Genomic DNA, 12,561 nt, shown 5'->3' on the forward strand with positions numbered 1-12,561 from the left:
ATCTAGGGTTCAACAATGGCGTCAGTTGACTGGGAATTCCCCCAGAATTTGAAAAATACTTTAGGGTTTTTTTTGATTAGAATTTATCTATTTTGGGACATCCATCAAAGAAACAAAAACAACCCCCTAGATTTTAGAACTGCACTTAGCAATGGGTAAAATATATTGTGGTCACTAAAAACTTTGACAATCTTACATATTTTACCATTATTAATTTGTAAAAAAAAAATGTGATCCAGACATTTAACATTGAATTCACCAAAAAAGACCCATCCTTTAGACACACTAAAGGTTAGATAGTAATGAAAAAGCTTCGATTACAACTTTTAAAAGGAGTAAGCCTCATAGCTTCTAGAAATTTAACCATACCTTCAGACTAAGAGATCCTGAAGCTGGTCAAAATCTTGAAAATGAGCTTCTAGTGTAGGTAATTTGTAAAAAAAAGAGTATCAAAAGTGAGATAAAAACATTCTTACATACAGAAAAGAAACAGACAGATGAATAAAGCAACATATAGCACTTATGCTAATAAAATGCAAAACAGAAAAGTTCACTAGATGGTTAACAAAAGAGTTTCTGTGGCATTGTTGTTTGCAAACTAGATAGTTAACAGAATTGTTTCTGGGGCAACAACTTTTTCCAGCTAGTTGGAAAAGGAAATATTTTTTTGGGTCAAAGTTTTTCATCAGCTAGGTGGTTAATAAAAACATTTCTGGGGAAAAGTTACTTGCCAACTAGATGGTTAATAAAAGTGTTTCTGTGGCAATGTTTGTCTATAGCTAGTTGGAAAGACAGTGTTTCTAGGGAAAAATTACTTGTCAACTAGTTAGAAAAGGAATAGTTTTCTGGGGCAAATTTTCTTGTGAACTAGCTGACAAATTTGAGTATTGCTATAGAGATTGCCAAATTATCCAACTAGATGGCAAAAATATTTGTATTTATAGGGAGATTGGATAGTACCTTTTTATATAGGCTTACATGCTATTTTTTTCCATTAGTCAAATGGTGTACATCCGAAATTTGCCTGCATGACAGGTCTATACCTATTGAAATTTGACAAAACAACATTTTACCTTAATTTTCAGTTACTAGTTGCTTTTTCTCTGCCTTTAGTTCTGAAAATGCAATTCCTGTTATTTGAGCAGAATTTTGAGCCATATTAGGCTAATTTTTTTTCAAAATTTAGGAAATGTATTTGCATATCTTTAAAACCTTATAAAATGGATTTGAGCAAAGTTATGAAGCTGAAAACATTTTTGTTGTACTTCAATTAAGCAGAAGACCTATTTTGCAAGGTTTTATTTTTATAACACACATATTTTTAAAGGTCATCAAAGGTCAGGGCCCTCTACAGGTAGAAGGAGTAGAGGTGGCTGCTTCAAAATAACTTCCCGGGACATACTTTAGTCTATAGAGTCATCCCTGAAAGTTTCATTCTCCTAACCTAAACCCTTTCTGAGATAGCAAGAAGTCAATTAACTAGAATTTTACCATTTGCCTACATGACAGGTCTATACCTATTGAAATTTTGACAAAACAACATTTCACCTTAATTTTCAGTTAAGCCTACTAGTTGCCTTTTCTCTGCCTTTAGTTCTGAAAATGCAATTCCTGTTATTTGAGTAGAATTTTTGAGCCATATCGGTTTTTTTTCAAAATTTAGGAAATGTATTTGTATATCTTTAAAACCTTATAAAATGGAATTGAGCAAAGTTATGAAGCTGAAAACAATTTGGTAAAATTCTAGTTAATTGACTTCTTGCTATCTTGGAAAGGGTTTAGGTTAGGAAATTGAAACTTTCAGGGACAGGTCTACAGGCTAAAGTATGTCCTGGGAAGGTATTTGAAAGTACCCATCTTACTTCCTTCTCCTTCTAGAGTGCCCTGAAATTTGTCCACATGACAGGTCATGAATTTTTTTTTGAAATTTTGACAAAACAACATTTTACCTTAATTTTCAGTTACTAGTCACTTTTTTTTAAAAAAGGTATTTTAAAGTACCCACCTCCACTCCTTCTCCCTCTAGAGGGTCCTGAAATTTGCCTGCATGACAGGTCTATACCTATTGAAATTTGACAAAACAACATTTTACCTTAATTTTCAGTTACTAGTTGCTTTTTCTCTGCCTTTAGTTCTGAAAATGCAATTCTTGTTATTTGAGTAGAACTTTGAGCCATTTCAATGTTTTTTTCTTCTTCAAAATTTAGGAAATGTGTTTGCATATCTTTAAAACCTTATAAATGGAATTGAGCAAAGTTATGAAGATGAAAACAATTTTTTTGTGCTTCATTTAAGCAGAAGATCTATTTTGGAAGGTTTCACTTTTATAACTCACATATTTTTAAAGGTCATCAAAAGTCAGGGCCCTCTAGAGGGAAAAGGAGTAGAGGTAGTTGCTTCAAAATACCTTCTCTGGACATACTTTAGTCTGTAGATTCATCCCTGAAAGTTTCATTTTCCTAACCTAAACCCTTTCTGAGATAGCAAGAAGTCAATTAAATAGAATTTTACCCTTTTTGGAAAAGAAGATTGTTAGCTAATATATTTTTGTTTGGACAAAGGGAAAAACCTGTAAAAGTAGGCTAACTAAAGGCACTTTGAAACAGCTTAGCTCAAATTTTGTTTGATTGGCCATGACTTGATTTTTACCAAAAAAAAAGAATATCTTTATTGAGTCTAATACTTGTTGGACAATTTATTTCTGTTCACTAACAATTATGTCTCCACTGTTCAAACAAATAACTGTTAGGTAACATATAGTTTGATAACAATAAGGAGTTTGATGACAGGAAAACCCCTTACAAGGGTACACATATAATTTAAATCTTTCTATTGTTTTTCTTAGCAAATATTGATAATTTTCACTTGGCTATATAGTTTAGCTAGGATGAAAGTGAAAACATTGTTTGATGCCTTTTTTATGCTCTTTGATAGCCTAATTCAATAATTGCTTCATAGGCTTTTTGCATCTGGAGCCCCTAAAGGGACCAAAAATTATTTTGCATAAATTATGAAACAGCATAAAAGCATCAAATGTTGTTTTCACTTTCCTCTATACTAAATTCCATAGCCCACTGCAAATTTACCATGAACTTTACCCTTAAACCCCTAATGTGCAAGTATATCCTTGAATTGGAATACACTCCTGGATTGGATAGACCTATCACTAGATGGATAGATATTATCTTGCTTTTTCTTTTCCCTCTCAATCTTGTGCATAGAGTTGTCAAGGATAATGCTCCTGGGCAAATTATCACAAGGATGTAATTGTGATAAATTGATAATTCTTACAAGGATGTAAGACACATCTGTGGGAAGGGTATTTCTCTGTGGAAGTGGGGCCAGATTTCCTGGGCATATTTAAAAAACAATCAAAAATTAAATTAAAAAAACAAGTTTTTTTTTTCATTTTAAAGTGAGGAGTATCTTCAAAACTTATAAGGAACAGAAATTATTGTGTATATAAAGAGAGTTGCCTCCTTCTCAACACTTCACTCTGCATGATAAAGTTTGAATTTTGTCCCAATTCTTTAAAAATGACTTCTGAAACACTACATTTATTTAATTGGAACAGTAATATCAAGTACAACCCCAGTTTTGCCACAGAAGTGAGGAAGGTAATCAGATCTGAATAGTACAGAAAGAAATGTCAATATTGTAGCATATGGGTATTGTTCCTGCAGATGATGAAACTCATGCAATTATGCATATTTTTCACACATCTTATGAATTAGACTCATGACCTATCATGAATGTCAGAAGGCTAAATGCTTCAACCAGTAGACCCAGTACCACATCCAAGCCTGCCCTGCTCCTTTTCTTGGTCTCTTCATAGATATCAAGAAGAAGATTCTTTTTATCTTTAGCCAACAAAGGGAGAGTGTCCAGTTTTGTAGAGATTTTTCTAGAGATGATAGGGAGCTTAGGAAAAGACTTGTTGAAGAAGTGAAGCATAGAAGACTGGTTTGGTTATTTGTGACTTGTTGATTGTTTCAAAAAACAATGTCCTGGGCACTTGAAACCCACCCAAGGCCTCCCAATACATGGGACAACAGATTTGACTCCTGCTCTTGTAAATAGTTCAGAGTTTTTGAGTTCTAGTGTTGTTAGTGATGTAAGTTTATCTAGCTTTTCATCCTGTGTCTCTCCTGATGATAGTGGTTTGTTATCTGAATTAGGTTGCTTTTACCACACTGCAGTATGCATTAATGCAGATGTGGCATCACACTCAGTAGAGCTGCTGATTAAAGGAAGTAAAACATACCCCCAGTGCAGCAAGGCAATAAGTAATCCAGAAAGAAATAGACAATTCTTGAAAGTGATACATTCAAATCTGGACTTTATTACAAATAAACTGCCAGAGGTAAATATGCTATTAGCTGATCAGCATATTAATATTTTTTGTGCTATGGAAGTTTGTCCCAAAATTTCTCTTATAATGCTTGATGATTCCCATATTGCAGTTGATGGTTATGAAGTGTTTTCTAATTTCAATTCAAAAGGGGGCAGGAGAGGCACTGCTATCTATAATTTTAAAACTAAAATACTGAGTTAATTCCCTTATGTTGATGTTTATCCATGGTTGGAATTTTTAGCTCTTGGGTGTCAGCTCCCTGAAGAGACATTATTTGTTGGAAACATTATTGAAGCCCCTCTGCACCTAATGCTAATGATTCACACCAAGTCATGGCTGATCTTGTGAGTAAAATAGCTTCATCTAGTTCAAATTCTGTTTTCATCACTGGTGACCTGTGTGCGGTTTCAGTAGTAGAAAGCATCAAATTAAAAAAATTACAGACATAAGTGAAACATGAGCAAAAAACAGATGATGCTTAACAGCTTCAGATGGCATAGCTTTCCTTTAGAGGTGTTTTTGTCTTAGGAAATCAATTTATTTTAAATGTTTTTGAATAATTACTGATAAAAAGCATCTGCAAATTTAACTAATTTGTTTTGCTTATGCATATTGTTGAAAAACACTGAAAAAAGTTTGGTACTGCCCCAAAACTTTAAATTCATAAATGAAAAATTATTGTTTTTAGGTATTTACAGACAGACCAAAACTGGGTTCAGTTGCAAGAATGCTTTCATTTTGATGTCCTCAGTACTTTGAAAAGCTACTGCACAAACATTCTGCTGAACAAGCATTTTGACTGAACAAACAAATTCCATCTAAATTTTTAATGTAGTCCAATATTATAGTTCTAAACAAAAAAGCTGTAGAAACTAAGCAGATAACTGAGACTAATCAATGATGTAGTCTAAATGAAGCAAAAAAGTAAATGAAAAAAATATTTCCTAAAAAGAAGTTCTCAAAACACAGTTAAGAGCCAAATTCAAGCTTAAAATGATGAGAAAGATATTAATGTGACAGGCTAATCTATACTTGAAGCAAAAATAAATTAATATAAATTAATAAATTGAATTAATAAAAAAAAAACAATAAGTAAAATAGACAGTCACATCAAATATAAAAGTGACAGATTCTCCCATGGATCAATAGATGAATCCTAGTAGGCATGGAAATCATAACAAACAATTCAAACTTTAAGAGGAAAAAATTATCCTAAGAGTATGGTTACTGCACCCCTTAACACTCTTAAGGTCAAACCATTGTTTTTGCTTTAATTAAAAACAAAATATATTAAAAATTTTCTTTTTGATTGTCATAGCTTTGAAAAATAAAAAATTGCCAGGACTTCCTGAAACAAATATTATGTTTTAACTGTAAATCTATTTTATCAGTTTAACATGCTGCAAATATTATCCTTAATTCATTTCTGTTAATTTTTAATTTTAACATAGAACAAATTTATAAATAGGAATTAGAGAAATAGATAGTTAGAAGTATATAGAAACAGAATATTGATTTACCAATTCAAAATATAACTTCAACAAACTGAATAGATTGCTTCAAAAGTTACCAATGCTCATATTGAAAATTGTGTTAAGTAAACAATTGAAAATTTTCTTCATATGTGATAGAATTTCTACATATGTGATAAAATCAAAACAAGAAGCTTTGATAAGAACTGTCATTTTTTTAAGATTAAAATTAAATTGAAAGTCACAAATGTAATTATTCTTTGAACTCTTTTTTTCCTATAATTTTCATTATGATCGTTACTGAATTTTGGTATTGATGTTTTGAAAAATGAAAACCATAATGCTTGCAATTCATGTTTTCACTGTTCAGCTTTTAGTAAAGTCCTATTGACACTCAAGTTTTGTGGAAGGTTTCAGGGAAGGTTTGGTTAACTGCAAGTAGCTCTTATTTCTAACCTATTTTGTTATATATATTGTTGTCAAACAGTTTGTGGTGACGAACTGTAGTAAGGAGCGTGTCATGGACGCGTCAGTCTATTGGTCCTTGTTTTGCTAGTTTAGGCACTTCCAGATAAGCTAGGACAATGAATTGGCTAGTGTATCAAGGACATGACCAGATTCAATTAGAAACAGACGTTTCCCCGATTTGACTATCTGGTGTGTGTGTGTGTGTGGGGGTGCTTAATTGAGAAAAATGAGGTATTTTTAACTAACGAACGGGTGATCGGATCTTAATGAAATTTGGTATTTAGAAGGATATCGTGTCTCAGAGATCTTTTTTTAAATTTCGACTGGATCTGGTGACATTTGGGGGAGCTGGAGGGGGAAACCTAAAATCTTGGAAAATGCTTACAGTGGAGGGGTGAAAAAATAAGCACAAGTCCTAGATACGTGATTGACATAACTGGAACAGATCCGCTCTCTTTAGGGGAGTTGGGGGGAGGGTTAATTTTGAAAAATTAGAAAAAATGAGGTATTTTTAACTTACAAAGGAGTGATGGGATCTTAATGAAATTTCATATATAGAAGGACCTTGTAACTCAGAACTATTATTTTATATCCCAACCGGATCCAGTGTCATTGGGGGGACTTGAGGGGGGGATCGGAAATCTTTGAAAAGGCTTAGAGTGGAGAGATCAGGATGACACTTGGTGGGAAGAATAAGCACATGTCCAAGATATTTGAATTAAATAACCGGACCAGATCTGCTTTCTTTGGGGGAGTTGGAGGGGGGGGGGTTAATTTGGAAAAATTAGAAAAAATGAGGTATTTTTAACTTACAAACAGGTGATCAAATCTTAATGAAATTTGATATTTTGGATGGATCTTGTGCTTGAGAGCTCTTATTTTAAATCCCAACTAGATCCGGTGACAGTTGGAGAGGGAAACGGGAAATCTTGGAAAACGTGAAAATCGAGGTATCTTTATCTTATGAATGGGTGATCGGAGCTCAATGAAACTTGATATATAGAAAGATCTATGTCTCAGATGCTCTTGGAAACTGGAAATCTTGGAAAACGCTCAGAGTGGAGAGACCAGGATGAAACCTTATGGGAAGAATAATGACAAGTTCTAGATACATGATTGACATAATTAGAACGGATCTGCTCTCTTTGGAGGAGTGGGGGGGGTGTTAATTCGGAAAAATTCGAAAAAATGGGGTATTTTTAACTTCATGTCTAAGAGCTCTTATTTTAAATCCCGACCAGATCTGGTGCCATTGGGGGGAGTTGGAGGGGGAGAACGGAAATCTTGGAGAACGCTTAGAGTGGAGAGATCGGGATGAGAAATTTCGTGGGTAGAATAAGCAAATGTCGTAGATACGTGATTGATGTAACCGGAATGGATCCGCTCTCTTTAGGGGAGTTAGGGGGAGGGTCAGTGCTTTGGTGAGTTTGGTGCTTCTGGACATACTAGGGCAATGAAAATTGGCAGGCGTGTCAGGGACCTGAACAAATTGACTAGATAAAGTCATTTTCCCCATTCGACCATCTGCGGATAGAAGGGAGAGGAAAAATTAGAAAAAATGAGGTATTTTTAACTTACGAGTTGGTGATCGGATCTTAATGAATTTTGATATTTAGAAGGACCTCGTGTTTCAGAGCTCTTCTTTTAAATCCCGACCGGCATTATCTCTTGGCTCTGGCCATATGATCTCTTGGCTCTTAGCTCTTCCGACCTCGTCACAAGTGCCATAAGAGCGCTTAGCTCTTGTTTCTTTTTATCTTTGTTTCTCTTGTGCTGAGGACGCCTAGTTTGCTTACAGGCGAAATATCCGCGTTGTTTTAGTCATTCGTCTTTTCTCTCTGAAAGAGGCTCGTTTGTTGTCTTTTCACTGAGTTTTACCTCTCTTTTTTCAAGTCTATGATATCATTTAAAATTCGTACAGAGTATAATTTTAACGGAAATGAATTCTAACGGAAATGAAAAGTTCTAGTGCCCTTTTTAAGTGACCAAAAAAATTGGAGGGCACCTAGGCCCCCTCCCGCGCTCATTTTTTTCCCAGAGTCAACGGATTAAAATTTTGAGATAGCCATTTTGTTCCGCATAGTCGAAAACCTTAATAACTATTTCTTTGGGGGATGACTTACCCCCCACAGTCCCTGGGGGAGGGGCTGCAAGTTACAAACTTTGACCAATGTTTACATACAGTAATGGTTATTGGGAAGTGTACCGACGTTTTCAGGGGGATTTTTTTGGTTTGGGTGTGGGGTTCATGGGAGGGGGCTGTATGGGAGGATCTTTCCTTGGAGGAATATTTCATGGGGGAAGAGAAATTAAATGAAAAGGGCGCAGGATTTTCTAGCATTACTAATAAAAAAAAACAAAAAAACAATGTAAATATATACATGAAAATTTTTTTTCAATTGAAAGTAAGGAGAAGCATTAAAACTTAAAACGAACAGAGATTATTACGCATATAAGGGGTTCTGAAAATACTTTAGCATAAAGAGCGAGGTATTTAGGAGGAGCTAAATACTTCGCTATTTATGCTAAATTATTTTTAGTAATTTCAACTATTTATTCTACGGCCTTTCTGATTCAGGGGCCATTCTTAAAGAATTGGGACAAAACCTAAGATTTAGTGTGAAAAGCGAGGTATTAACGAGGGGACAAACCCCCTCATATATATAATCAAAAATATAAGAATATAGAAGTTTGTTACGTAAGCTAATTCTTAAGTTACGTATATTTTTTACTAATAAAAACGTTCGTTGAAAATTAAAAGTTCTAGTTGCCTTTTTAAGTAACCGAAAAATTGGAGGGCAATTAGGCCTCCTTCCCCACCCCTTATTTCTCAAAATCGTCTGATCAAAACTAAGAGAAAGCCATTTAGCCAAAAAAAGAATTAATATGCAAATTTCATTTTAATAATATATGTACGGAGAGCCAAAATCAGACATGCATTAATTCAAAAACTTTCAGAAATTAAATAAAAAAAACAAGTTTTTTGAAATGAAAGTAAGGAGCGACATTAAAACTTAAAACGAACAGAAATTACTCCGTATATGAAAGGGGCTTTTCCTCCTCGACACCCCGCTCCTTGCGCTAAAGTTTGATTCTTTCTCGCAACTCTACTTTTTAAAACAATAAAAAACTTTAGCGTAAAGAGCGGGGCGTCGAGGAGGAAAAGCCCCTTTCATATACGGAGTAATTTCTGTTCGTTTTAAGTTTTAATGTCGCTCCTTACTTTCATTTCAAAAAACTTGTTTCTTTTATTTAATTGTTTACTAGAACTTACAGATCGTTTACCTGTTGGAATAAAACCTAAGAAAAGATAACCTTGACTCTTGAAAGCAAAAAAACATAATTTTTAATTTTAAGTTATTGTAAATTTAGTTTACAGGAATACTTCCAGTATCTCTACTTTAAGCAAGTTCTCTGTTTATAGATTTTTAAAAATTAAAATCCCTTCCTAAAAGAATGTGAGAAGCCGTTTGCTTTACATATTAAAGTTGCCTCATAAAAACAACTAAATGGTCCGGATTTTCAACAAAGTGGAGAGCCCAAAGCAGAATCAATATCCTCATTTTCATTTTAAATTTTATTTTTTCCCCTGGACAATTTGGCCCCTCTCTCCATTTCTCCCCAAGATCATTCCGGATCTTCGTTAGAAGTCAAATTGAAGTTTCTACTCTTCTGTAATCAGTCAGAGGTTGTGTACAAGACGTAAGTTACCACACGGTAAGTTACCACTGGGTAACTTACCCGGTAATGATAAGTTTTTGGTCAAACTTACTGTTAAGTTTCATAAGTGGTAAGTTTAAGTTTTTGATTAAAAAAAAATTCTCAATTGAAACAAATCCATCACTCGGAGAGCTGCCACTTCACTAAAATCTATCGGAAAAAAAATTTCATTAAAAAAAGAATTGGGGCTACACGGAAAGCAGGTCGTCCTCGTCTGGGGTGGGAGGATGTCATAAATAAAGATTTAAAGGAATTGGGAACTTCCTGGGAGGGTGTAAAGAGGGAGACCTTGAATAGATTTGGTTGGAGGAGGAGCGTGTTGGCCTCAGGCGGCTTGGTGCTGCGGTGAGCTATTAGTAGTAGTATTTATGTGTAATTTGTTTAGAATTATGTTTATACTGGTTATAGGCCAGTGTTTTTCAATCTGGGTTGCAAAGCCTCTGTGGGGGGTTGCAAGGTCTAAAAAAAATAACTTATAAAGCTGCGTATATTAACAAAAAGTAAATATGACGCTCTTTATAGAATTTACTTATAAAACTTAATGCAAATACTAACCAAGAAAAAAAAATCTTCGAGTACTCCTTCATTGTATTTTGAAGGTTTATGAGTTTGTTTAATCGATTTAATCCATTTTGGATCCGTTTTCGCAACATTAAGTATTAAACTGTTTTCAAAAATTAAGCGATTTATTTGTTGACTTTTTATTTGGGCCATTGAAGAAAATATGAACTCGCATAAGTAAGAAGTAGAAAATGGAATCAACCACTTCAAAGCCTCGTTTGTTAATTTCAGGGGTTCTGTTTTTCTTTTTCACCAAAGAGTATTCAAATTTTCAGACATGAATTTCAAGTGTAACATCTAATCGGCAGGTAATTCCAGCAACATCTTGAACTTCGCTAATTGTTCCATATTAGCAACTACAAATCAATGATCAAATTATTAACATTTACTATGTAAGTTTGTATAAATGTTAATAATTAAAAATCAATAATGTCATGACATAAATTTCCTACATCAAAGTACACTCAGTGGATATTTCCCAAAGGCGTTTGATCTCCATCAAAATTTTTTATCAAGTATTTACAAACTTTTTGATTACAAATCTGAGGCTACTACTACAAAATAGAAGTAAAAAAAAAAAAAATCAAAAATTAATTAAATACATGTTTCACAAATGACGTTTGATCTTCAACACTTTTTTTTTCAGAAATTTCTGAGCTTACTGAGTTTGAATCTTTAGCTAATTTTTAGCCCCTCAGTAGACCCAAATGACATCCTTGAAACCGTGCTCCTCCATCCCCAGCTTTGTGTATACAGACATGCTATACCTTTGTTGACCCATAATCAGTTAGGGATTATTTAGAAAATGATCCTAAATGTCAAATGCTCATCATTCAGAGCAATTAGCATTGTCGTTTGACTATACTTAATCAAAACAAAATAAGTACATTTTTAATAAATGATGTTGAATTTTGTATGCAGAGGTGTTTCATGCAGAGATGCAGGGATGTAAGTTTATAAATGTTAATAATTAAAAATCAATAATTTCATGACATGAATTTCCTAAATCAAAGCACGCTAGGTTGTATATTTCCCAAAGGCGTTTGATCTCCATCCAAAGTTGTTATTAAGTGTTTACAAACTTTTTGATTACAAATCTGAGGCTAGTATTACAATATAGAAGTAAAAAAAAAATCAAAAATTAATTATATGCATGTTTCACAAATGGCTTTTGACTTTTGCCAAAGTTGTTTTTTCAGAAATTTCTGAGCTTATTGCGTTTGAATCTTTGGCTAATTTTAGCCCCTCAATAGACCCAAATGGGATCCTTCAGATTATTTAGAAAATGATCCTAAATGTCAAATGTTCACCATTCAGAGCAGTTAGCATTGTTGTTTGACTATACTTAATTAAAAGGTACATTTTTAATAAATTGTGTTGAATTTCCATTAAAGTTAATATTCAAAAGTTTTTTAGATTAATAATCACAAATGTAATGGTAATATTATCATCGGGAGGTTAAAATCTGAACAATTTAAGGAAATATCTCATAAATACTGTTTTATTTTGATCAAAACTAGTATTTTAGTACTTTTAAAAGGTGTTTTAGTCCTTTTGAAGAAAACTTCTTATTATTCTAACTAAACGAGCATAGTATTTCATGAGTCGTTCTCAAAGAATTGAGACAGGAATCAAACTTTAGAGTAAAGAGTGAGGTGTTTTGGAAAAGTACCCCCCCCCCCTTCATATACGTAATAATTTCTGTTCGTTTCAAGTTTAATGTTGATTCTTACTTTCAGTTAAAAAACTTGTTTTTTTTTTATTTAATTTCAGATCGTTTTTTAATAATTCCAGGAAATCTGGCTACTCCTTCAAGGAAAAATCCCTCCTTCCCAAGGATTTATTCTCTAGACAATTCAACTCTGGTGAAAATTTACCCCAGAAAATTACCCTTAACATCTCCACGCGTAAAATTAAGTTGGTAATGAGAAAGCTTCTTATTATTCTATCTTATTATTCTTTCGTTTAGGAAATGAGGCAAATTTC

At 33.5% G+C, this 12,561-nt stretch overlaps 1 protein-coding gene across 1 annotated transcript in view; it reads left to right on the forward strand.

The window, feature by feature from the left end:
* LOC136028531 (uncharacterized) overlaps positions 1 to 12,561 on the forward strand; it is an 85,775-nt gene that overhangs the window by 486 nt on the left and 72,728 nt on the right. Inside the window, exon 2 of the mRNA XM_065706376.1 lies at positions 4,596 to 4,698. Coding sequence (XP_065562448.1) covers positions 4,596 to 4,698 — 103 coding nt within the window. The remainder of the gene's footprint in view (positions 1 to 4,595; positions 4,699 to 12,561) is intronic.

The sequence above is a fragment of the Artemia franciscana genome, chromosome 6 (genome assembly GCF_032884065.1).
Source record: "Artemia franciscana chromosome 6, ASM3288406v1, whole genome shotgun sequence".
Taxonomy (NCBI): domain Eukaryota; kingdom Metazoa; phylum Arthropoda; class Branchiopoda; order Anostraca; family Artemiidae; genus Artemia; species Artemia franciscana.